This window comes from Calypte anna, chromosome 12 (genome assembly GCF_003957555.1).
Source record: "Calypte anna isolate BGI_N300 chromosome 12, bCalAnn1_v1.p, whole genome shotgun sequence".
NCBI lineage: Eukaryota > Metazoa > Chordata > Aves > Apodiformes > Trochilidae > Calypte > Calypte anna.
This window is the reverse complement of record NC_044258.1, coordinates 10,460,066-10,487,474: the sequence shown is the minus strand read 5'-3', so window position 1 is coordinate 10,487,474 and position 27,409 is coordinate 10,460,066. Positions and strand designations below refer to the sequence as shown.

Genomic DNA, 27,409 nt, shown 5'->3' with positions numbered 1-27,409 from the left:
AGGCAGCATCCCTGGATCCCCTGGGATGCTCACAGCCCCGCATCCCGGCTGGCAGCAAGCGCAGCCCCCGCCCAGGGCCCAGCCCGGCAGCACCCCCGGCCTCGAGCCCAGCCCGGCGGGAAGCCGCGACAGCGCGGAGCGACAGTGCCACCTGGTGCTGCCTGCCAGGAGGGGCCCGGACCCGGACCCGCCGCTGAGGACGGACCCCGACCCACGGCTGAAGGGGACCCAGGGGGTGCAGCAGGGTGGGTGCTCGCACCCCTCGGTGGGACGGAGCGATGGGGATCCCGGAGAGGGGACGTGGTGCCAAGGGAAGTGACATGGAGGTGACAGTGAGCCCGGAGGAGAGTGGGAAAAAAAAAATAAAAATCACAATAAATCCCTGAGCTTTTTTACACGGCCAGCAGGTGCTTGAACTCCACCGCCCCGACAGCACCCCCACCACCATCAGTGAGAGAGGACGAGGTGGGAACGGACACAAGGTGATGGCTGCACCCATGGCTACAACCCAAATACAGGAGCTGCAGGACCCTGTGCCCCAAAACCAGACAACCCAACACATCTGCATTGCCCTGATTGACATGCAACTGCACGGGGATGTCCCCGAGAAGAAACCCCTTGCCCTACACAGCAAGGGTCAGGGCTGCTGCTCACAGTCCTGGTGGCTGCTGGTGGGGTCAAGGAGAGGAGCCCTCCATAAAAACATTGGGAACCCCATGAGCACAGCCCAGCTTCCCCCTAAAGATATGGGTACAACACAGCACAACTACACCAAACCAGCAAAGCCAGGGGGCCAGGTTGGCTCCCAGGGCCTGTGAGGGCACATGGGAGGTGTCAGGTAGAGTTGTCACTGTCACCCCAGCCCTGCACCGCAGCCCTGACGTGAGGACAGAGGGGCTGCAAAGGCCACAGGTGATGCTGTGACATCCTCCCCCACATCCCTGTGGCACAGGCAGAAATGCCAGCACCAGTGTGGAGAGGAATGTGGGGGGGAGGGGGGGATGACACCTACCACAGGGTGGGGGGGAAAAATCTGCTTCACAAATTACCGTTAGCACCAAATGTCCCTTCTTATCAAGACTGGACGGGTATTCAATTTTCTCTTCAAACGCCTGCCTTCTGAAATGGTAATAGAATTTCAAATCTAGGGGAAAAGGGAGGGGAAAAACTGAATATGCAAGGATTAACAATGAGCGAGAGAGACAAAGGAAGAAATTATACCAAAAAATATAGTCAGAGCCTTTGCAGGAATTAATTAAATACAAATATAAAGAGAAAATTAACAGTCTCATGCTTAGGAGGGGGGAGAAAAGGGATATTTTCTGAGTTTAATTAACCTTTTTTTGCCAAGAACAATGAAGAGGAAGGGGGAAGGGAGGGAGGAAAGAGCAAAGACTCCTAATTGTTTTGCCTTGCAGGAGATAATTACAGAAGGCATCCGGGTTAGGGTCTGCCCACGCTGGTTTGGGGTGCATGGGTTTGGCACTCATGTGCTGGGATTGTGTGGGCACAATAACTCCTTTGTTGGTCACAACTGGTAGGTAGAGCAGGAGGAGCAAAGGCAGGAAGATTGGGAAGAGCCATGGTCCCCCGAGAAGCCAGGGAGCTTGAGGCAGATGAAGAGGGGATATCCCCTCCCAGAAGTGCCATAGGGAGGGGGGAGAGCACTGGGCATCCATGGGAGGTGGCTAGTGGCCACAGCAGCCATCAGGACTGTGAGATGACCTCCATCCCTGTGCTTCCACATGTCCTGATTGCAGGTTTGGTATCTGTGGAGCTTGGAGGCATCAGTCAGAGGGTGACAGCTGCAGGGTAGGATGGGGTTTTGGAGCAGCTGGGTGCCAAATTAATGGTCTTTGTCACCATTGTCCCCTCCTGGGAGAAGTAGGGGAGCCAGGCAGTGACAGCAGGATGAAAAGCAACAGAACAAGGAAAGGAAAAGTGCTGCCAGTGCTAACAGGAGCACCTGCCTGCCGAGTCCTTGCTGCTCTTGTGCTCCTTGCTCTGCTTGGCTGTTGCCCACACAGGAGCTGTTTGGGCTCAGCGTGGACTCTGAAAGACAGGAAAGGTACAAAACCAAGCCTGGAGAGCAGGAGCTCAGGTAATTTTGAGAGCAGGCCAATGCCTGCTCTACATGGAGTGGCACAGTGCTTCCTGAGCTCCATGCACTGCTGGACAACCCAGCTTACACCTGCAAGCCCCACAGTAACATCTGTGGTGACACACAGCATGCCCGTGACCAGCATGGAGCAATGGAGATCAGCCAGTGTCCCATGGGTGCTCACACAATGAATGCTGAACAGCACTGTCCTCTTCCTCCTGGTGCCTTCCACAACCTCATGGCACTGAGGTGTGTCAAAGGATGTAATCAGCAGGACCCCATCTCCCTCTAACCCCCAGCTGTGAACAGATGTTTCCCAAATATTCACCACACTTGACTTCCTTGAGCCACAACCCATAGAAATGTTCTCCATCTCTACAGCACAAGCTCTCCCAAATAATTGCAAAGCCTCCTCCTCTGCCTCCAAACCACACACCCCCCCCATGATTATACCACCACCCATCACATACATGCTCAGGTGGGTGATGGAGAAGCCCAGGTCCACACTCCTGCATGAGACCACAGGCAGCAGCACTGGTTTCCCAGGCAGGATTGGCTGCACTGAAGCCTGGGTTCCTCTGGATGACAGAGGGAGACTCATCGTTCCCTGGTGGGAAGCTCCTGAAAGACACAAGCTAAAGACCCAGACTTCTGCAGGGGTCTGGCCCTGCAAACACAGCACCACCCATCAAGATGCACAAACAAGCAACAAATTACCTGGAAATCAGGATGGAGTGATTAATAAGTTAAAACCAACACCAACAAGCATTTATTTAACAAACGCAGCTCCTTATCTGTCCAGGAATAGATTGCAAAATTATTCAAGAGTCTTCAGTGTAAATTATTCTCGGTATAAGGATTGTTTAAATTGCAAGCTGGGAATATTACTGTGAAGTGTACAAGGTATGTGGTAAATTATGTAACCAATTTATGTAATTTATAAATTGAGTTACATAAATTAGCTACACAAGGTACAGCATGAATGTCAAATTGTATACTCAATTGTCACAATAATAACTCAGCATCAGATTAGTTTGAGGATTAACCCAGACAGTACAAAGTCTGGATGCTACAAATAAATAAATATAAACATCAAACTGTATACTAACAGCTCGATCTAGAAAGTTATTGGCATTAATAAAGTGCAACCACTCAATTACTTGTCAAGAGGGAAAAACGAGGCAGAGGCACCAGAATCAGTTTGCCCAGACATCCCCAGCATCAGTGCTCTGCAAAGTGCTCTGGGAAGGACAGAAACTACCCCAGCCTTCTCCCAAAGACCATGTCTCACTCCTGGGGTAAGGAATATCCTCACTAGCAGGAAGGGGCTACAAAATCACTTTGCAGTTAAGAAGTTTAGACTCCAGGCAACATTGTATTAATTCGCCATCCACAGGGCCACAAGTATGGGAAAGTCCATGAATCCAGTGCACAGCTCCAAGATTCACTTGCTGTTACTCAATGACCCAAATTTTCCAGACTTGGAGGACCCTTATGAAACCAGAACCAAGGCTGATAGTCTTTCCCAGGTTAACAGTCAGAGGTACAATTCAACCACTCCATTTCCATGAGCACTTTCCTTCCTGCTCCCATGAACTACTCAGCCCCCAGGCTCAGCATGGATAAGACAGCCCCAGGCCAGGCACAGCCTTTTTGGACACATGGACATCATGAGATGAAAGATGCTTCTCTTGGGGTCTTCAGGTAGAGCTTTGAAGTAACTTGAAAACCTAGAAAGGGCTTTAGGGAAGATACGTGGGGATTTGGAGCCACAAGGAGAAAGATGACAGACAAGTTTATAAATTACCCAACCTAAAATCTAAGGCTGGATGAAAGTAACTACTTTCAACCAGACCAGGCAAGGAGAGCCAGAAGCTCTCCCAAAGGGCCTCACTCATTAGGTGGCCCTGTGGGCAGTATCAGGCTAAGCCACATTTCATACTTTTTGCATCACTGTCCACATTCTCAATGGATACGAAAAGGCTTCTGAATTTCAGAGCTTTTACCTTGAAATCCTCATGAAAATCTAATTTTCTTCCAAGTTGAGAATGTCAGAATTCTGCTCTCCTGAGAACAGCTGTGATTATGTTGTCACCTACTTGCCCAGGAGTGCTGCAAGGTCTGTAGCAGTGTTAATGCATCAACTTCCAGACCCAGGGGAGACTAGAAAGTGATTTAGAGCACAAATCTCTGAAGTACAGCTTATTAAAACATCCCAAATTAATGGGTGTGTTTGGTCTTCTCACAGAACTATCTGAGTTTGGACCTCCCAGAAAATCCCACAAGGCAAGCACTGGTGGGCAGTGACCAATTTAATGGACAAAATGATGATACAGATTGCCTTAAAAATCACAGCACACATGGGGCTCATTTTTAAGTGAAATTTCTTGCATCATCAAATGGAGATTTTTACCCAGCAGAACTATACTTGACCCATCAGGTACAAAGGGCTTCATTTCTCCTGATGCTGCACTTGTACCCTGTCACCCTGACATCATATTATGATAACCTACATAGATATAAGCCCATTCATCATCTAAAAATAGCCTGGAATAAAAACACTTGAGTTTCCATCAGCAAGAAGCAATGCAGGACCACCTGCAGCCTCCAAAGAGGACATCTGGTTTGTGCTCTGAGGAGCTGAAGAACCAGACCCTGCTGTCTGAGGGTACTTCCAAGAAGATTATCAGCTTAGACTCTGAGGCACAATTTCTCTTCTCTGTTTGGCCATGGACTAAATTGTGACCCTTTCTTTCAGAAAGAACCATTCATTTTTCCTGGCAAAGGGGAGGTCAGGCCAAGCAGTGCCTGGGTGGAACAGGCAGCTGACACTGAGGTTTCAGGGCTGGGTTTCATTAGGATGTCAGAGAAAGCAGCCATGAGATACATTAAATGTATTACTGTGAGTATTCCACTTCCTAAGCTGCCCTCCAGCCTGGGAACGAGCACCTTCATGGTACCAGAAGGCACTATATAAAATAATTAGAATGCAGGCTTAAAATAAATGTATGATCATTTTCTTTTTTTTGTAACCTCTCTAAGAACCCACAGACGTACACAAACACCTGATTTAAGCTGGGAACAAGCCTGGCACACAGGTAAATCTACTGGTCTCAGCTTCCACTGTTCAGACAACCCTGTCTGCTTTCCCACATCTCTGAGATGTGACTGCAGAGCCCTGCTTGGGAGTGGGCAAAAACTTCACAGCTCGAGTTGGCTTCAGACCCCTGCACTGCACGTGGGTGCCAGGCTGGGTCCACGTGGTCATCACAGATGCCCAGTGCTGATCCATTTAATCCAATAAATTCCCATCCAAGGAAGTTCTCATTAGTTGGCAACAACGCACTGGAAGGTATGGAGTAGAGGGGGGAAAGTCCCAACACAAAGGTTTGCAAAAGAAAAGTAAGTAAATAAGGATTAAAGGGGCTATGAAAGCTGTTCCATGGAAGCAACCTGTAAAGGGCAATTTCTTTGCTTTCTGTAAGCTTTTATTTTGGCTGATATGATTTAAGCTAAATCCCAAACTGGCATTTCCCCTCTGTCTTGTTAAGAGCCACAAAGCTTCATTGCAGTCACCAGCCAGACTGCTTCAGCAGTTGAAAGGCTACTGAAGGAAAAGTAAAGAATTAATTTTTAAAAAGCCATGCTTGCACACAGCTTTATCAAATGGCAAAAATTCAAATCTCTCCCTTGGTTCAGCTGCTCAGAGAGGCAATGTATGGCAGCACTGGCAGAGTTCCTGTTTACTTGTTTTATGATGGTTGTAACAAGGAACCCATTAAATTAATAGCCATGCTTTATTTTTAATGTTATGTTTAGCTAATCCTGACTTACAGTGGCACTCCCCATTCACAGAAAACAAAAAACAAACTATGATGATGGACTCTATCACTGACAGAATGCATACAGAGGGACCTTTAAGAGGTCATAGGAGGAAAAAACCAACACCCTTCTCATTCTTTTTTGAGGGAGAGTCCTTCATGTCCCTCAGCTGCTGCCCGCTACAGAAATTAGCTCAGGCAGTTCAGGGACTAAGTAATACAAAACTGATCTGAAACTGTAAGAAAAACCACTAATTTCCAGATAGACCCATTCCAACTCCACCAGTACCTAAGCATGAGGCACTGAAACATGGAGAGAACCTCCCTCTGGTCCTGCCCCTGTGAAAAAGCCACCTCTTGGATGGCTCAGCCATCAGAGGCTGAAAGCTGGTGACACCCTCCTTGCCTGTGAAGTTACCCTTCACACACTTCAGAGTACGTACCAGGTTAATGGTGCAGCTGGGTCAAAATGAGCCTTCTTAGGTCTGAAACAGATCTTGAGAACAGCAGCCATCAATTTGTTCAGTGACCTGTGACCCCAGAGAACTCGAGCAACTCTTCCCCTTACTCAGGAAGGAGATGCCCACCCAGACACATCAGCAGAACACACACAGAGCATGGCTGGAGTGAGCACACAGAGTGCTCTCAGTCTTGCCACCCACCCATGCAGATGAGCACTGACCAGAAAGGAGCACAGAGTCAGCAGCAGCTGCAGAGGGATCTCACTGGATCAAGGTCAGGTGTATCAGGTCCATCTCCCACTGCTGTGCAGCTGCTGGGCACGACATCCCCATGAGAGACAGGCTGAAGGACTCCTAGCACACAGCAGCTGCCTCAGAGAAGGTTCAACTCAACAAGACCTTTTTATTACAGAAAAACATAGGTGAGAACCAAATGCAGAGAACCCAGGAGAACTCAGTTCCCAGCATGATGCTCAGAAAACTACTAACCACAAAGCTGAGTGTGCCCTCCTATAGCTGCTCCTTGCCCTGGGTCATCTCCCACTTTGCAGTCTGGCTGAATGCATAACCTTTCCAGGCCCTAAACAGTGAAAGTAACATTTATGTATTTTGTAGTTCTGTAAAGAAGGGGGCAGGAAGTGTAGGGGCCTGAACTGCATCCACCAGTTTGCTTTAAATGTAAATAGTAGATGGGAATGAAGACCCTGCAGCTATGCCATGTTAACTCAGTATTCAAAAAGCATTCTGAAATTAAAGCTTTAAGGGATCCATAAAAGGTGAGGAGATCCTAACTCTTCAAAAAGAGACATAGGAGCCAACAGGCTTTGTTTGGGCTCATGCTAATTAGCAAACCTGCTCCAAAGATACCAGAAATTATATTTATTTCTAAACAAGCTTTCTGAAAATGAAAGAGGATGCAACATAGAAATCAGAATGAGACTCCAGGTTCTCACTTCCCCTTCTCCAACAGTCCCAAGGACAGAGGAAGTCTTTCTCACAAAGCTCCCACAGAAAACAATACAGAAACCAGACACAAGCACTATCTCATAGCACATCTCACGAATGAAATGGATGGATCAAGCACAAGCTACTCCCCCAAGTGCTATCAGGTAGTGTCTAATTTAGGCCAACTGCAGGGGTAAACCAGCTTCAGGAGCAGCTGATTTCATCTTCAACTTGGAAACTAAAGTTTGTTTGCTGCTCTCCCTAGGGAGTCAATAAAGGGAAGTTTTCTGCCATGTACAGACCTCTGTAAAAGTCTGAAAAGAGCACATGTGCCATTAAATCCAGGATACACTTTTGAGAGCCCTCCTGAGACCAGTGGCTGCTGCACTTGCTCCCTCTGGCTTTGCCTGAGGCTGCACAACCACCACTCTGCCAGCAGAACTCCACAGCAGAGGGGCAGGTGGAGGGGCATCATTACTTGCCCTGAACAGCTTCAGCATGAAGGTTACCACTGGTCCAGGGTAATCACCTCCCTCTGCATCACCCTTCACTCTCCCAAGGCATCAATCAGCCCAGGAGAACTGGGGAAGTGATGAGAAACAAATCCACATACTAAGAGCAGAATAAGGCTGACAGATAAGGAGGGCAGGCAAGTCAGTTCAGGAGTATCACACCCACCTTCCACCTTCTTTACGGATTAAAAAAACCAAAAAAACCAGAAAAAAAAAATAACGGGAGCAACCCCACAGGATTTTGAACAGCCTCTTCAGGCTCCTGTGGGTTGCTGAAAAACAGCTGAATCCTCATACCTATACTGCTTCTAACCCCAAAAGACCAAGTCACCAGGCAAAGAGAAGACTGTGGTCCTCAGATGTGTACAAGACTGGCAACGAAGCGTTTTAGGGAATCAGACAAACAATTTAGTGACAAGCTACACACAAACACTTTTAACCAGTCTGGAAATAAAAAATAACAACTTGAAAGACAAATTGAAAAATTCTGCTTGGAAAAGGAGCACACAGCATGAGATCACAGGATTCAGCAGACTATAAAATAAGAATTGAGACTTACTCTTCTCCCCCTACAGCTACACAAAATCCTCCTACGTAGATTACAGACATGCATTGACTTCCTCCTCCAGCCTCTCCCATTATGGACAAGGCAGGGTTGGTAGAATCCTGAATGCAGAGAGGATATTAGATAAAGCATCTTGCAAAGCCAAGTGTGAAATATTAGCAATAGGAGGCAATGGGTTGTGTTTTTATGCAAGATCACAAATTTGGTGCTTAGAGAGCCTGAGATGTTCTTGCATGCTGGAATCTCAAAGTGCTTGTTGAATGTTTCATTTAAAAAGCTATTGAAGCCTACTGGAAAATTTCTATCACTTCTGTTATTAGCTGTATCTTCTCTAACTTCATTGTTTTTGTTCTTTTTCCTTCCTGCAACGCTAAGAAATTATGCATAAATAAAAAGGTTGTTCCTTCCATTCATCTGGCCAGTTTTAAAACAATGCATACTCATAAAGTGGGCAGTCTTCAAGCCTGTATTTTCACATGAAATTACCACAATTGTGCACATTGCATCCGAATTACCGGATGGGTTTGTACACACAATTACCCCATTTGCACACAGAACTGCAATAACTGGGCAGGCAAAATGGACACGCAGCTGTTCAGCTGGATGGAGCTTCGTGCCTGCACAGCATCAGGCAGGTTTGGTTTCAGTAGGTCAAAGAGGTCACAGATATTCCTGGACACAAGAGAGCCCTTGTTGTCCGGCACCATCAGCATCATGACAGCAGCATGGCTGGCTGCCCCTAACCTACCCTGAATTTGCCTTTGGAGGAAACTGCCTCCAATCCAGCTTTTACAACAGATTCAGACCTTGTTTATCCTGCTGTCTTAGTTTCCCATTAATGCCAACTGTGATGGTAGCTGTGTGATAAGGACATCTATTCAGCACTGGACACCAGGCTCCAGGAATAATGATCTCTGGCACTTTGGAGCATAACTGACACCTGCTGTCACAATCTTGCACGGAAAAATAAAAATCATGCTCTGAATATCCAAAAAGCAGTCAAGGAAAAACATAAGGAGAGGGAGCCTGAGAGAAGATGCAGGGCTTCTTTCTTCTTCCCAAGGGCCTCGGTAGCATGAGCAGCAAAGATGGGGGGGTTGGGGCAAGAGCAAACACTCAAGTGTAACCTGTACATTTTTCACTCAGATGGCAGCTGAGGCTCTGAAAACTGAACTTCAATTCTGGCAATTCCCTACTGACATGTCTGCTCATCATGGTTTTTGTTTTGGGTTTTTTTTTTTTTCCCAAGCTCAGATACCTGAGCTGATGATTAGGACAACACAGCAACAAACTCCTTCTGGGCACAAAGAAACATGAAAGGAAAGGGGCTGACTGAAAGGCGGATGGGACCACAGTCCCCATGCACACAATCACCAGGAAGTTTGTAGATATTCATCACAGAGTAAGCTAAAATCAAACTCAACACAGCAGGACAAAGGAATTTCCCACTTCAAGGCTACACAATGAACAAATGTCTATCCCCAGAGACCACCCGAGACTGAGAGTTAGGCAAGCCAATGCTGAATTGCAGTGACACACAAGAGGTGCATTTGCAGCTAATAATCAAGCAGTCCCTCATCTGGAGACACTGGATGGCCTTAAGAGTGCCACTTTGTCCTTGCTGGGCTGCAAAACAGTCGCAGTGCACCTGACCAGCATTAGCTGGAGATGGTACATTTATGATTTTATGGCTGATTTTTTCCCCCTACTCTCTATCAATTGAGTTCACTGTCTGAATGATCACATCTGTTTATGTTCCACAGACACCTGCATATCTTGAGATGACAGCAACTCCCTGAATGCTATAATCAGTTATTTCTCAACAGAGAAATTGCCAATTTGGTAAATAAAGCTCATTATAAGAGAACATGGAAATGTATTATAGTCGCCTAACAGAAAATTTTCCAGTGCCACCAGATAATCAGCCCCTGGCATAATAGTCTCCCCATCAGTTTAGGGCAGCTGAAATAACGACATGCAAATTACTCATACCAAGACAACATTGGACAGGGACAAGAGGAATAAGAGGAAGAGACAAAATAGGTACTTTTCAGACCAGCAAAAATTGATGGCCTTGATGCTCCCAATTTCCACATGCAGAGTCAGAATTTTGGTGGCACTGCAGAACCTGGCTATCCTAAGCAGATCCAAAACCAGCACAGCACCAGTACCAAAAGCCCACCCAGTATTGCTACAAACAGACCTGAGGGCACAAAATGCCTTCCTTTAGTTTGAAAAACTCGCCCTTCCTCTCTTAGAGACAGCAAGTTTGACCTGCACAGTGATAAAAAGCTGCAGTTTTTGCAAGATCTGAGACTAACAGAGATGAGCCATGGGTAAGCAAACACCGCTTCTGAGGTGGAAGAGGGTGGCATCAGCTCTCCACAAGAAGGAAAGGTGCTTTTGTTGCTTTAATGAAGAGGTAAAGCACAAAGTTGCTGCCTAAAGGGAAAAGAGACGAAGCAGAATATAACACAAAACAAATCTCAGACCCTCTCATCCATTTTCATAAACAGTACATTAAACTCTGACATGACCTCCAAAAATCCATGTTCACATTCTTCAGAAACTGTCAGATACAGTCAGAGAGGACAAGAGTAGAAAAGGCTGCCTGAGGAGAAGCTTTAGCCAGAGAAGGAGAATCGAGTTACCAAGCTAGACCTGCTCTCTTGGTTTGCTGAGGGGTCTTTTGCAACTCTGATGCACCTACCTCTAGGAGGATGGAGTGCCAGACACACTGCACTCCCATGGTCTCTCACCTCGGCAAGGAGGGATCAAAACGGAGCCCTCGTGGTTCATGGTAGACAGAGCAAGAACTGCACAGAAGAGCTGGTACAAAGAAAGGTAACTTGGACTCTGCACACAGCTTGCAAAGTTTTTTTTCAGTATGATTCACCAACACCAGTTCCCTCCAGCCAGGGCTTCGTACTCTTCCAAGTACTTTCAAATAAGCCAAACTCATTCAGCCTGGGACCAAAACGAACAAGTTTTGATTTATAAACTATGACTTGAAATATTTCTATTCCTCACACTTGTTTTGGAGTTTTTGTTGGCATGGGCAGTGGGCAGAAAACATCAATTTAGAAACTCATGGGAATGAAAGTATCTCACAGCACACAGTGACCATTAAACACTTTATTGTTTAGGAGGGAACCTTGGAAGGGAAGAAACACGCCTGCTGGTGTAACCAATGGGAGCATGCTAGGAACAGTTAATCCTAACAAGCTAGTCAGGGTTACTTCCAGATACTTTAGACCCCTTTCTGCAGAGCAAATGGACATGGATAACAGCTCTTGAAAACCAGATGTGGATCGGTGAAACCAAAGCTAGCAAAGGGTGAACCAGGCTTGTGTTGGGCAAGCCTCCAGGCTACAAGCTGTGCTGGAAGCACCTGGGGTCATTAGGATTCTTTATATTGTAACACAATAAAAATAATAAAAAAAAAAGAGAACAATAGCAACCTCCTCTTCCCAGAGTCTCCCTCCCAGCTCCAGGAACATCTACTGAGACTGACACATGCAGGCAATTAGAAGAGCTTTCATTTCTTCTTGGACCGCAAAGGGCAGAAGGCACCGGTTTGGTCACTGTCTATCCAGAAGGATGCTGGGGCTTCCAAGGGTGTCTGTGGTCCCTGTCCTCTGCTCTTGGATGGCTGATGTTTATCCAGAATTAACTAAGAGCTCCTAGAGGAAAAAAGACAAAGGAAAAGGCAGCAAGTCAGTTATGGAGCTGTTGATGTGTGACTATTTCCGCCAGAAATGAAGGGATAATGTTGGCAGGGTGAAAATCCCATAGAAAAATCACCAGGTTTCACCCATGGTAAAACACAAGACAATCAAGGGAACAGAAGACTGTAGAAGCAAGACAGCAGGTCATGATATCAGAGGTGAGTGATTCTGTGAACAATTGCAAATAATTAGGCTTGTACTCAGGCTGGATTTGAGCTTGGTTCTACTCTCTAGGCTCTAGCTTTTCTTGGGAGAGAAGCTGTGCTTCCTTGAATGTTAATCAGAAAGGAGAACATCACAAAATAATTACGCTACCACACTTGACAATATCTGTCAGAAGGTGAGGATGTCATTTGGGCTACCTCTGCATAGAAAGCTGATATTTGCTGCCTAACACCTGCAAGGTCAGCATATTCAGTCTACATTGACCCTGCCATCTCCAAAGACATCCCCATCTCTAATAACAATGAACTGGAAAAGCTTCAAAGGACTCAAGAATAAAGAGAAAATTGTTTGCCAAATTATTTAGACAAAGCTTATCCAGAAATCTGACAAATGAACCATCAATATTACTCGACTGACTCTAATTTCCGAGGTAATTTTTCTCATCATTAGTGACTTAAGTTTTGCACAGAGCAATACATTTAAAAAACTTCAATAGCACTCACACAAATTGTAATGAGTGAAGCAGTAACAACTCGCAATCAATTCTGCAATAAAGTAATTTACTGTATTCACACTGTAACACTTCAGTCAAGTGTCGAGGAACGCTACATTTTGTGAAAAAAGCCACTGATGTGGCCACTCTGTGGTTAACCTTTATGGAGGATATTAAAACCTTTTCTTTTAAGCAATTTAAAATAATAACTACAAAATAACTACTTATTTTTACTCTTTCCAGGAGAAAAATGCAACCAGCAAGCACTTAACCTCAATCATTTATTTCCAGCCTAATCCACCCACAAACCAGGGACGCATTGAGCTGGACACTCGCAAATATTCCTCGTGTAAAAAACATCAGGTTCCATCTCAACCTGGATAACTAAACTTTCTCAATCTCTTTCACACAGTGAGCACCAGACCCAGAGCTGATGGGCTGCCAGGCAGCCCAGACACCAATTTTTTGCTGTGCAGCTCCTGCCAAGGAAAGGTTCTGTGAACAAAGGCTGCAGGTACCATCCCTCAGCCCGTGCTGCTCCCAACAGTGGCTTCATACAGTGACATCCAAGAGCAGCCTGTGCTGGATTGGAGCAGGCAATTCGTGTGCGCTCCCTCATCTGGGGTATGGAGTGCTCATGAAGGCTGTAGGGTTGGCATTTTGGGGGAACTGAATCCTGCAGGCCAGGGTGATTTTCACAGCTATTTCAAACTTTCCTGCTCAGATGCCAACCCAGATCTTGCAGTGTTTGCCACCCTAATGTTGACTGACACCACCTCAATCCCTCTAACGTTGCTAAGGTTCAATTTACAAAGAAAATGAAACCAGAGTAGTCTCTGGCTGGCTATAAACCTCTGCTCCTCTGGTTCTTCTACAGAACATGCTGTGCAGTGAAGGCACAATTAACAGCTAACAGGGCCAGAGGTTCCTCTGCCATCTACTGCAGTGCCACACAGCCACTGCATGCTGCATAGAGGAAGCTCTGGAGGCCTTGTGGTCTGTAAGCCCATCATGTAAGTTGTTAGAATATGCATATAATTGTTTTCTATGTTCCTAGGCCACCGGTTTATCAACCTGTGGCTAACTACTTAAAAGCACAGTTGCATTGATTTCATGCCTCACATGCTGTCTAATAGCACGGAAGGATGCCATATCTCTAAAACTGAACCCACTCTTTGCTAAGCCAACCATCCACACCAGTGTTCTAATTCCACCCTAGCACTGCAACTGTGCTGATACAGATTTGACACCCCTTCATTTCCTTCCAGCCTGGAATCCCCCCTGAAAGATGCTACCAGGCTGCTGCAACACTTACCTTGAGCAGAGGAAGCCAGGAAAGGGAAGGAAAAACCTTACCTCCCCTATACAGCCTTATCATTGCATATGCACCAGACAAGCTGCATATGCAACAGTTCCAGGCAGCTTGCAATCACAAGCTCTTCCCACACAATAGTATACTCCCAATTAATAAGGTTGAGGCTCAGCCTGAAGAATTTTGGTGCCTCATCACAAAATAACTGGTTTTGCTCTAGAGCTGGCATCAGCTGGTCTCTGTGGCAGTCTTAGCAAAACAACTCAGGAAACAAGCAACCTCAGAGTGCACCACACACTCACTCTGATGAGAAGTGACAGTGTCCTTCTGCACAAGAAGGGCAGATAAGTTTTAATGCCCCTGCCAATGCAGCATCAGGTAGACACAAGGTTCCAGTCCCAAAAAGCTCCAGTCCAGCACCCCTACATATGAATATTGTGCCCATACAAAGGGGTCCATATGAAGGCAATTCCTCACAGCTGTGGCTGCAGAACAAACAAGAATGGCAATCTGTTCAGTCCCAACAGCAAATCCAGCTGGAGAGCACGCAGCACTCTCCTCCACTCCTCTCCTGGCAAACAGGACCCTGACCCACTTACTTACCCATGCTTTTCCACCACCATGAGACCCAGCTTGGGAACTAACAGCAGTCAAAATTGGCTGGTTGCTCAGCTGACACAGCCCACAGCTTTGCAGCACCTGTGGAGAAGCCAGTAGCTTTCCAGTTCTGGTTGTAGGTGAGTGAGGGGAAGGGTTGAGCTCTGCAAGCAGATCTGGTCACTGCTGAGAAGGGAGTCAACACCCAACACAGTCCTTCTTCCATAACAGAGATGAGGTGTCAGTACCACTATCAAGGCAAGCAAGTCTAAGGATGATTTTCTAATGCACCACTCTCATCTTCCTCCTGCTCCCTCTTTCCCAGTCTGCATCCCAGCTCAGGGCTGCCTGGCGAGCCCACAGCATCCTCTCTGCCTCCCGCAGTCACTGGCTTAGCTCTGCACCTCAGCTCCCAGCCTTGCCAGAGGCTCACAGCCAGTGGAGGAATCTGCCTCCTTGTAAGCCCAGACCCTGAAGAACTTCTTTCCTTAGTGTTCGCCAGAGATGCTCTTTGCCAAGTCTCAGCTGTGCTAAGCCATATTTATTTAACCAGCCTTTAGTCTCATGGGGTAAACCCTGCAAGTTTCCTCCAGCGAGTTCCTCACCCTTGTTCTACTATTCCTTTAAGCAGTTGCACCATAGAGCTTGCACATATGGCCACTGTGTAGCTACAAAGAAATCAGAAGGCAGATCCCCATGATAAATGACTCTGTGCATTTAGAGTGTCAGTGACAAAGTAGAAATTAATCTCCATAGCTCCCAGTTCCCCACGTGCAGGCAGCTTTCTCAAAACCAGAAGACCTGTTGGCACATGGCAGACTTCAGTAACACCACCACTCAACTTTTTAATTTCAGTTTGGAAAGGGGCACTAACAAAATAGGAAAATTCTGACCTGTCCTAAGATGGGTGTTCAAGGCCTTTCCACTGAATAGAGCATTTGTTGCAGGGCTATTAGCACCCCAAAGTGCTGCAAGGGACATTTGAGTCACTTTGGTTTGATGTATGCTGTAGGTATTTTTTGGTTATGTGCAATTTGTTCTGTTACATTCAGGGTATTGGCTATTTTGTGGAGCAGCTGTGTTGACTAATGGATCACAGCACTTCTGTGCCATATAGCTATTGCACAGAAAAGCCTTTCTGTCTCTCACATCCTTCAGGAGTCCAACAGTTGCTGTCCTTGGGTTTGGAATAAGAAGGGGTAGGAGTATGCCTGGCAGCAACAAAAAACATTAATTCAAAATCTATGAAGAGAGTTTTGTTTTCCCTCTTCTCTGTACTGGTGTTAATAGCTTTGCAAAGCAGAGAAGTTCACCCAATGACTTCTTGGCTACTTCCCCAGATGGTGTCTTCAAAGCTGGCTTGACAGCAGAAAAGATGCCTTTCAAAAGACTCACCAGACGCATTGTCAGAACACCCCAGAAAGTGCTTTCACATGGAAGTCCCCTGGTCTACATACCCCACCAGAATGCAAGGAACAGAAACATTTTTTCTGGTTTCCTCTCCCCCCTCCTCATTCTCCTTTGGCTCACAAGAGCTGACACACTGCTGTGCTCTGCACTGACACCTCCCTTCACTCTGCATCACCCGAATATGAAGTTATTTACTAGCACAACTAATCTCTCACTGTTCTGAGACTCACCTGTTTGTTCATGCATTATAACATTGATTTCCTCCAGACAATTGTTCTGATCATTGTTCTAACTCACAGAGAGCTCCCATCATTAGCCTTGCTTAACAGGAGATGTTTTGCCACCGACTGAGCAGCTCTGCAGTTACCAGACTGCACAGAAAATCATCCCAGTTGGAGGGCTGCATTTCCCTGCAGAGCTGGTAGCCCCAGAAATCACAGTAGGAAACATGCTCAGTGCTTTTGATTTTGGACATGTGCTAGAAAATACCAGGGCCAGGAGGAACAAACGCCACTCTACAAAGGGGCACTGCTGAAAGGATGGCTGTTAATTAATCGGCATACAAACCCAGGGTGGTTTTTATTCAATCAATGTTAATTGCATTTAATCTCATTCTCACCATTAAGAAAAGCCACCAGGCCAGGCTGATCTTGCTAGTGCCTGACATGCAGATTCCACCCACGTTTGGGAGGCAAAGAGGGAGGAAAAAAGGAACGGAAAGAAAGAAAATAACCCTTCCTCACCCCTTCTGCACCACTGCACAATTTCATTGGGTCTGTTCCATTATTTAAACAATTTTTGTTTTCCAATAACATTACAGAGGAGCTCAAAGGATGAAAATCAGACAGAGCATTTCTCTACTAGTTATTCCTGCTCTCCTGGGTACCAGCTTAGAGCTTTGCTAACCTGCACAGCCCTGCCTATTGTGCTTCTGTAAAGGACTGCAATACAGAAAATTGCTTATGTGAAATGGTGTCTGCTTTTCAGTCCCAGGCTGGTCCCAACAGACCTGCCAGTGCCCTTCAACATGACCTACAACTGCAGGCTGCCACCTTCCCCGCCAGCTCTTCCAGTGTGTTTCTTCTCACCTTACTACTGACCACAACTCCACTGCATGCCAAGGGATGCTGAAACCTGCCTTCCTCTAGCATGATGTGAAACAGTATTTGCTAGGAAACAACCTATGACCAAATTTGCCTTGTAAGTCAGTGCATGAACTCCCTAGGTAAACCACTAGTGCATCTGCCAGCTATTTTTCTCTGGACCTGGGGACTGCCACCTGCCTGGGAAACAGGAGGGATCCTCTCACCTCTGCAGGAATCCAGCCTGGGGGCAGTGGCTTACGCAGCAGAGAAAGCCCAAGGTGGTGGATTTCATGACCACTGGCCTATTGCTTCTGCAAGTGCCTTGTGTTTTTCCCCATCAGTGCTGAGAACAATAATCAAGACTGGGCTGTCAGTAACTTCCCCCTGTGGCAGCACACAGCACTTGCCCAAAGCTGGTGCTGCAGTTTATCACAGATTTTCTTTATCCCTCGACAAGTGTAAGCCCCATTGCCTCTCACCGCATAAAGTGGACATATCACAAGTGCCATGAAGGGCTGGCTGTGTTTTAAGTGGTCTGAAATGGCTCCACTAGACTTCGTCAAGATTGCTTTGAAATCATTTCCCATTAGGACTGTGACCCTCTCTCTTTACAGCCAGCATAATCACTCCACCTCAGGGGAAGATAATTACATCCCACTATCTGTACACATCAGAAAGTATACACTGCAAACACTCCCATGCCTTTCAGGAACAAGAGAGAGAGAGCAAGGCAGGAGGAAAAAGATAAAACTGGATACCCCTTCATCCCACAACTGGAGTCACCCTGAGCATTTTGCAAGCTCATGGATTAGCCCCAGGGAGGGATAAAGGGATCCAGAAGGCACAGAATGTTTCTACAGCAGAACAACAACAACTTGTACAAATCCAGCTCCGGTTTTGTGAGGATTAAAATGAACTTCACCCAACTGTGAATATCCATTTCCAGAGCCAAAAGGAATGGAAAACCACTTACTGATGCAACAGCATTTCATTATTTCAAACCCTAAGCCCAGTGCTTCCAAACATTAAGGACAGGCAACAGTCATGTTAATGCTGGGGGACATCAGCTGCAGGATTTAACTGCCAAGCCCTGCTCTGAGCACCATGTAACAAAACAGCATACACAAATAAAGGCAACTTCTCCATGCTAATTCTTGGTCTTGCTACCAGCCCCCAAGATAATCAGTGGGAAAATAAATGGAAAAAAAAAAAACAACTATCCCAGAATTTAGGAGACTTTGGATTAAGTTGTATAAATGACCTGTTACCTCCTGACACAAGGAAGAACGAAATGCAATAAATACCTGCAAAGCCATTCCAGTATTTCGGATTAAATGGATTACAGAAATGGAAAGTACATGATGCAAGATGTTATAAAACAAGATGCCAGGAAAGTGCAAGAATTTGAATCAAGCTGGCAAATGATCCCTGCAGACTATTGAGGAAAATTAATGGAGAGAAGGGGTACAGAAAAGATACAGTAAGAATACTGACTGATGAACATTGCTGTTAGGATGTGTAAATTCTGGATGTCAGACTTCCACTTAAATCTACTTCAGTCTTGGAACAAAAATAGCAAATCCTACTGTTAAAAAAGCACTGGAAGTAGGAAAGTCAGATATGCCAAGCCTCATTTCAAGATAAGTTTCCCCTGTGCATCCCTCAAGACTGAAGTTTATAACTTTAATTATTCCTGGAACATTGTGTATATAGGGATTCAATGCAGGGATTACTGGCAGGATCCTTGTTACAAGTGCCACTTTTCAAACAAATTACACTTCACTGGATGTCGGTAACATACACAAGAAAACAAATTAGATAAAGGCAGCAGGACAGCAAAGATACAGATCTGGTGCAAGGAAATTTCACAAGGTCACTCAGAAAAACAGAGACACTGAGAATACAAACTCCTACAATGTTTCTAATTTCACTGCACATTAAAGCTTCATGTGACCCAGTCACAATACACCTTCAATACACCAGTGACTCCACACCAGTCTGAGACAAAGACCAGCTGAGACATGCTTTCCTGTGCAGAAATGCCAGCAGGCTGGGGTTGTAAGAAAAGAGACAGGAAACAGAAAGAGCATCCCCAAATGTCCTCTGAACTCCCAGGCATCACCTCATCCCTTGCCTCACAGCCAAATACACACGGATGGAAGATGCCAGGGAGAGAGGATGTCATCTTATTTGGTGGCAGATGCAGCAGCTCCCTGGCTTCTTCACAGCTGATGCCCAGCTTTACCTACTGCACTTTGTCTTTCCAGATCTCATCCTGGAACAGATTATCAACCCACACCAGTTCTAACCAGTGTGTCTTTCATTCCAGGGATTTTCATGAAGATGGAAGCACCGGAAAGTCCTGTCCTTCAGAAGAGTGCAAGGAGCTGCTGGAAACACTTCCCAACCCCTCAGCCAGGCCTTTGAGATGTGACCTCAACGGGTGTTACCAAACCCTGCAGCTTTCACAGGAAGGTGAGCACTGCCTGGAGGGCATGAGCCTCAGGCTCTGCTGCTGGACTCCTCCCAACTTTGCCCAGCAGCTGAAGATAAATCTCTGTCTCAGTTTCCCTTTCTGTACATGAGAGTAATGCTACTAACCAACCACACAGAGGTACAATAATTATTCACCAGCAGAAGATGCTAAAGACATGCAAAAAAAATGACAGTTCTCAAGGGATCCGTCCCTCTGTACAATTTGCATTCAGGCTTCAGAGGAAATCTAGTGCTTTATCTTGTCCTCTTCTGCCTTGCTTTAGCAAATTCCTGCACTGAATAAAGAGATTTCCTCTCCTGGCTTGGGTAGCATGTCCACATTTAAGGTATGGCTCACTCCTGTCTAGTGCAGCATCATATATGAAGCAAGGAGGAAGTCAGAGACTTCTCCAGACACTCCTTTTTTTATGCCTAATTCTATTTCTGCTCAGTGATACAGTGAAATTACACACAGAAATATTATGAGCTTGACTGGCTTTATTTGTTTAACAGTTCACATTTTCATTAAGCTGTTGCTATTCGGCAGCCAGTAATTTTATTTGTGTGATAGCCATATTCATCTCGCCCATATGGGTGTAGACAATGCTCTCCTTTTCTTCTAGCTGAAGAGGCAAAATCAGACACGATAGAGCCAAGGGAGGACTGGGAATTCTCATGGCTGTTTGCAAATAGATGTGGGCAATAATTACCTGTTTTTGTGAAAAAGCTTCTAAAGACTACAGGTAAAGAGCCTGCAAGTAAAATTTAAAAAAAAACAAAAAACCACAAACAAACCACAAAAAACCAAAATGGGAGACTACCTCCACTTCCCAGGTACAAAATCAGAAACAGAAATGCCTTTCAGCAGAATCAGCCCATTTGACTCAGCACCACATCTTTCTGCACCAGAAGCTTATTGCTGACTGAGCATTTACAGTATTTGACTATCAGATTTTGAAGAATTAATTACATGTCTAACTCTTGCCAATCTTTAAGTATCTTGAAATATCTGGTCCAAGGAGCTGCAAGATCTGATTAGATCAGAAGGAAGAGAAGTCTGGTTGGTTGGTCTGGACCAAGCTCCAGTTAGGCAATCCTCTACCAAGTTCAGGCAACCAGACTGAAAAATAACTGGGCGTTTTGAAATGTTAATGACCTGAACTGAGACAGTCAAATGACTCAACCACACCTCTCAGATAGAGGTTTCAAAAGTCACCCAAGAGCCCTAAACATTTCCCTCTGTCCCCTTCTCCAGCAGCCAGGAGGGCAGGAACAGGGCAGGAATCTGCAGCGGGGGCAGGAGAGCGCTGGGTGCTCCCGCCAGGCACAACACATGGACCGGAACCGAGAGGCTGTGGATGGACTGGGAAGCCACAAAGATGTTCACCCTGGTGATTATATGTGGATGGCCAACCACAGGCAGCAACCTGTGTGAAAAGCTGCATGCTCAGCCCTGAACACAGAAGCCATGGCCATCAGGACATCTCAAAGATGGGTTTGTTCCCAGCAGCTGCCTGACAGCGCCCAAGGTAACCAATGCTGTTAAGAGAGCAGCAGATAACATGCCCTACAGCCTGAAACAGATCTGAGCAAACAAAGGGAAAATGGTGGACACCAGGACATCTTTATTTCTCAATGTCTCCTCCTGCATAAATTCCAAATCCCTCTTTCAAGATTAAAAGCTCAGCATTTCCCTACCTCCTTCCTATCCTTTCCCTCTTCAGAGGACACCCTCACAGAATACCAGATGCTGGAACAAGCCACAAAAGCCTCTTAAATAATTATTGCCCATCTCCTCCACTGCAAATTTATAGTCCCACATCTGTGTCAGGACAGAGACCTGCTTCCATCTGTCTAAAACATCCTTTATGAAGAGGACCTTGAAGGTGGGATGTTTAACAGGAGCATTTGAAAACATATTAAGAGACTGGAAAAGAAAGTGAGAGCATACTTTTCACTTGTGGAGAGGAAGCTTTTTTTTTTTTTTTTTTTTTTTTTAAATATGACAAATGATGCTGGTCCCATCTTGTAATTTCCCTCACTGAGCAGCAAGTCTGTTCATGACAGATACCAGTGCAGCTGCTTAGGTGTCCCTTTATCTGCTAGAAAAGTATTGTCTACTTGGAACCAACTCATCCTAAAAACAGTAGCCCCACAAGGGGAGAGAGAAAAGACAAAAAGGGAGGGGGAAGAGAGACAAGGGAGCTGTCAACTGGGAATATGTCCATGCTTCTGCTTCAAGGTTCTGGCAACAATCAAGCATCATATTTAGTTTTAGCTACATCCTCTCTTCCCCCCTCCTAGACCATTCTTTTCTAGTGTCACTCAACACCTCTTTACCTCCTCTTCCCACAAAGACCTTCATCACTAACATATATTTAATTTCATACTTGCAACATGTGGGAACAAAGCAAACCCAGTCATCTTCCACAGGTCTGTGCCAGCACAGAGGAGCTCTCAGGTCCTAACCTGAACAGTTTGCAGTTTAAGACAGGTAACAGTTAAAACATTTAAAACAAAAACAAAATGCATAACGGAAAGAATGAGAGAGAACAAAGCAGAGAAAAATAATAGGATTTAAAAAAAAAAAAAAAAAAAGGAAGGGGCAATCAAAGGTTACTTATGTTTTTGTATTTTGTGTTTAAAGAGACTTTATCCAAGAACTTGCCACTAACCCTGTAGTCAGGGTTAAAACAGAAAGTACTCGAACACTTCACCCTTCTGCAGAACCCTCTGAGCTGAATTTTGTTCTCTGCAAAATGGCCAATATAGAAAGAAGCTCATAAATCCCTGTGACGTAAGTCACTTCACATTACTCGTGGGGAAACAGAGGCAGGGACAGACTCATTAATCCCAGTAGATGAATCTGTGAAGCAGTCTGGATTTCTGAAACTCTATAATGTCCCACATAAGAAAGAGCACCCAGGGCCCAGAAATTTCCATGCCATGCTTCCCTTGGCAGAAGCAACGTGAGAAACTTGAACAGATGAGAATGTTTTTAGAAAGGAAAAGTATGGCCATTAGACCACGCCTGCCCTAGCCAGGTAGCATGCATTCTTATTAGAACATGCCTTATAACTTTAAAATACTTCCCACCATTTCACTCATTGCACTGTTAATACCAAAGACCAAGGTCACATCTGTAAGACGCTGCCTCAGAAACCTGCTGAGTAGCAGAGAGCCGCAAAACCTGTCTGAACAGGTGGGTACATCCTCCAGCAGCTCAGCACTGCCAGGGTGAGCCTGCTGGTTATACCCAAGCTAGCAAGGTTAGGTCTGGCTTTGATATCTCATCGTTATTCTGCAGCCTAGGCATATCCTGAGAGGATGTTGCTCTGAGCTGGTACTCTGCCTCCAGCTTACCAAATACAATTTCAATGTGTGTGAAGAGGATAGCTGGGTATATTAAAGCTGTTAAGGAAGCTAAATGAATGCAAACAGCCTTCTAAAACATTTATTTTAAAGAATTGTTAGAACCAGCACTGAATTAAAGACTTAAAAACAGTCCCTTTAATTTTTTTTTTTTTTTTTTTTTTTTTTTTTTTGGCGGGGTGGAATTCATTTGTTTTGAAAATAATGAAATTCCACATGTAAGATTGTTTCAGTCAGTTGAGCTTAAATTGCATCAGGTAATTTTCATTACTGTGACTTAAAGCTCACATTTGCATTCAGAAAGCTCAGGATGTATCATCTCCCAGAATTTTAGGTCACAGAAAGACTGGCTGCTCCTGTCACCTTGTATCAGTCCACAGCTACATTCTCACACAGGAATGGTCCTGAGTGGATCTACTGATGGCTATGAAATCCCTGCTCCTGGATGACACTGACCAAAGGCTTCCAAGCACAAGGCTCACACACACACACACCACACACACCACCCCAACCAGCAGTGGGGGGACAACCTGGTCATTTGATTTGCAGAGAGATGCTCCCATGTGTCCCACTCTGCTTACTGCAGCATTTGCACAGACAACCCACTCCCCTTTCATCTGCTCTGCGGTGGCCATTTCCCCAGAGCTGCCCATCATTTCCTTATCAAGCAGTAAAAACGTAGGATTACTAGAGACACAGCTCAGCCTTGCTGAGATTTCACTCTCTCAGCGGGTTGTAAATGCCCCTATAATGTTGGCTTTTTTAATCTTGTGTTATTATTACCCGCGGCTGCCATTCAGTCTGCAGAGAATACAGCGCCAAGGCTTTCAGGCCCTACACAATGGCTCTGTGCATTTGCCAGCAGTTGGACAAACAATACCTCTGTGTTTCAGCTTTATTGGAAACCTTTCTGTTGGGGGAGTCTGACTGCATGTGTCCCTCTGCTCAGGCAACGCAGAGGTGCCAGTGTATGCCTACAAATTCAGCGGTGATTTCAGCAGCACGTGCCTCCGCAGTTGCCTACAGACCCAACCAGCTGCCTGCAAGCCTGGGGTGTCCCTGGAAGCATATGGAAGGAAGGAGATAGGAGCCTGCAGAGCCTATAGGTCTTCTCTATAGATCAACCAAGGGGTGGGAAACTGAACAGGGCCTCCCTGTGAATAATTACGTTCACCACTGCATAAGCTGTGCTGCCAGCTCGTATGGAAGTCCGATGATATATGGCATAGCTATGAAAATGCCAGAGCTCCACTTCCCAGGATCGTGTTCCTACATGAAATCTTGGCTTCTACTTAAACTGAAAGACCCTGAGAGCCTCATGTTTGGCAAAGAGGGTCTGAAAAGAGGAACAACCAAAAAAGCGGAAATTCGAATGCAAATGAGATTTGAAAAATGTAGGGCTCTTCTGATTTGGGGACACTTTTGGCTGGTTCACTATTGATTGCAGGGGACACCACAGATGTGTGAACACTTACAGAGCTGCAATTTAATGGTTGGACTTGATGATTTTAAAAAGTCTTATCCAACCTGAATGATTCTATGATTCTACTCCCTCACTCATGAAAACGAGCCATGCTGCACCCACTTAAAATATTCAAAATCCAAGAAAGAAGTAAAAAACGCCCCCAAAACCAACAGGGTTATCTTGTAAAACTTCTTAGAAATGCACGGGGGTTATTTCATTTACCTTCTGGCTTTATACACCTGAGTCATGTTCCAATACCACTGCTGTCTAGGCAGCAGGGCTAGATTATTTTATTTATTCATTCCTCTTTTTTTTTAATTAAAAAAAAAAATGTAAGATTCTCATGTACTTGTAAAACTTCAGGAAAAACTCCACAAAACTAGGGCAATAGAAAACATGCCAAATATTTCAAGGCTTGGCAACTGTGAGTGCCTGCCTGTCTCTCCATGGCAGGAGGAATGTCTGTCTGTTTCAGCCAATGTTTCTGAGTAAGAATGTCTAATCCTGATAGCCCGTGTACATATAAAACACCTATACTGTCAGTTCTCCAGGAAGAGACCTTGACATTTTGCAGAAAAACACATCATCTTCTCCCCTGAATATCAGCAGAAGGCAGAAAAACCTGGTAGGGCTGGAAATTTAAAGATCAGGTACTGGCTTCAACAAGAATTAAAGTTGAAATGGAAGAGGCAGTGGTGAAACGAGCACAGGCCAAGTCACTGGACTTGGAGTACCAAGGAAACAACTTCCAGGCTTCTTTCCCAGACCTGTGTCCACATCTGGCCTGTCCCACCCCCTCTCTTCTGAGCCAAGAGATATTCTGAAGGGAAGGAAATAGAGGCTTTGTTATCTTGAAGAGAATAATAAAAGGTGAATGGTTTCAGCACCAACCGTATCACTGCTGTGATATTGTGTGCCTCGTGCACCTGGAGAGATAAAACTGAGCTTTAACTGTACGGTGAGCAGGCTGGCACGGGGAGATGAGCTCTGGCTCTCTGCGGACAGAGTACCAGGATCGCAATGTTCTCTTCCCGAAAAGAATAATGAGGTGCCCAGAGAGCCTGCAGAGGTGTCAGAGAAACAGATGCTGTTAGACCCTTTGCAGGCCAGAGACAGATTAAGAATAACACAATACCAGCATAACAGCACCTTATCAACAGCCTCGCGAGCGCTGAGAAGTAGAAGCCAAGCGAAGGCTGTGACACCTGTCTGCATCACGGCCCTGCTATTACTGCCTTCTGACTTCCCACACAATCCAAGTGTCCAAACGGCTCTGAAGCAAGAAACAGCAAGACAGGCAGGTGAATCTGAACTCCCATCAGCTGTCTGAAGAGACAGTATGAATACCTTACACTTTTAATCCACAACATTTCCGACACATCCGTTCGACCTCAACACTTCAAACCACAGAACTAATATCTGCCCGGGTTGAGATGGGCAAATAAACACAAGTTATATGACCGCTCAAGGTCATCCAAGGACTACAACAGAGAGACACGTACATCTAGCAAGAAGATTACCCTTCCCTTTTGAAAAGCACACACACACACATATGCAGGCCCAAGGGATTGGAACTGCTTAGCCAGGTGCAGAGCCTGCTGCTATCAACACGGCTTCACTCAGCAGCCACGCTTCTTGCTGCTGTTTCACTGGTGCTAAAAAGTAAAAAGCAAAACCTTTGTAACAAAACTCATTCTAACCGATGCAAATAGGGATGGGGGATTTTGCATCTGGGCTAAGTTACTACAGTCTACGCATCCTATTTGTCTGCTAGTTATTAAATTACCCACAAGCCATCAACAATTCAAGTCTCTCTCTGAGAGGCAGAGATTAACTAGGAATTGCTATGCAGAAATGCTGCTCATCGCTTCTCCAGCGAGATCAGCCTCATGATGAGCTGCGGACATTTGGGAACAAAGGTGAGCTTTCCTGCAAGAAATGAGAGGCACAGAAAGATGGGAAAATGCTGCTCTGAGGAAGAAGAGGATTTGCAATGCTGGAATCTACCAGGAATGGTTTCACATATGCAAACCATGGACTCTGATCAAATGCACTGGTGTATTCAGAGCCCAGCAAGCTGCACTTTTATCCAAGCACTAATGTAAATGAGATTTTTAGTGAAAAACAACGAAACAAATATATAAATATTAATTTAACAATCTAGTTGACAAAGCGTCAGCTGATCTATAAATAGCTGGCTTATTAGCAGGTGATGCTGCAGAAAAGCTATCCTGGCTTCTCTTCCCACAATCCCCTGTGCCATCCAGTTTTTATTGACCCCAAAGACACAACTACTCTTAACTGCATGCAGCTTGCTTCTCCACTGCTACCTGCAGAGTAGGTACAAGCACTTGACAATACAAAACATATTTATCAAGGCCCTTACACAATAAGCATCCTGCAGCACTACATACACAATGGCTCACAGTCATCAATTAAAGACAGCAAATGGTTTAGAAAAATAGAAAAATCATGCTGCCTTGCTTTTAAACAGGAGGTGGCTGAGGAGCTGGTCACTCTGGTACTGTCAAGTATTTAAGGAATGACTGACACAGAGCCAGGCACAGGCCATCCACATTTACACTGCATACCTGGCAAAATAAGCATCAAGAATAGCAAAACCTTAAATAACTCTGGATCACCTCAAAACAAAGATGTTAAAATCCTGATCTCTTCCTAAAGTTTTATTTAATCTGGAATTACATTATAACATGTAATAAATCTTGTAATTCTTTACCATCTCTTTGGGCCACCCATGCAGGAATCCCTTCTTTCACAGAGGTGTGACAGCTGCTTCACAACAGTCAGCAGCACCAGAGCAGAGTTGAGGGTCAGTGGTCAACAACACTACATCTGGGTAAAACTACTGGGGCATCTGGATCAAACACCACAGAATTGCCCC

The 27,409-nt window shown here is 45.4% G+C and overlaps 1 protein-coding gene across 1 annotated transcript in view; it reads right to left on the bottom strand.

Annotated features, from left to right (window-relative positions):
* Window positions 1-11,707: 11,707 nt before the first annotated feature.
* CHCHD6 (coiled-coil-helix-coiled-coil-helix domain containing 6) overlaps window positions 11,708-27,409 on the bottom strand; it is a 108,354-nt gene continuing 92,652 nt past the window's right edge. Inside the window, exon 11 of the mRNA XM_030458656.1 lies at window positions 11,708-12,088. Within this exon, the coding sequence (XP_030314516.1) occupies window positions 12,065-12,088 (24 nt within the window). The 3' untranslated portion in view covers window positions 11,708-12,064. The remainder of the gene's footprint in view (window positions 12,089-27,409) is intronic.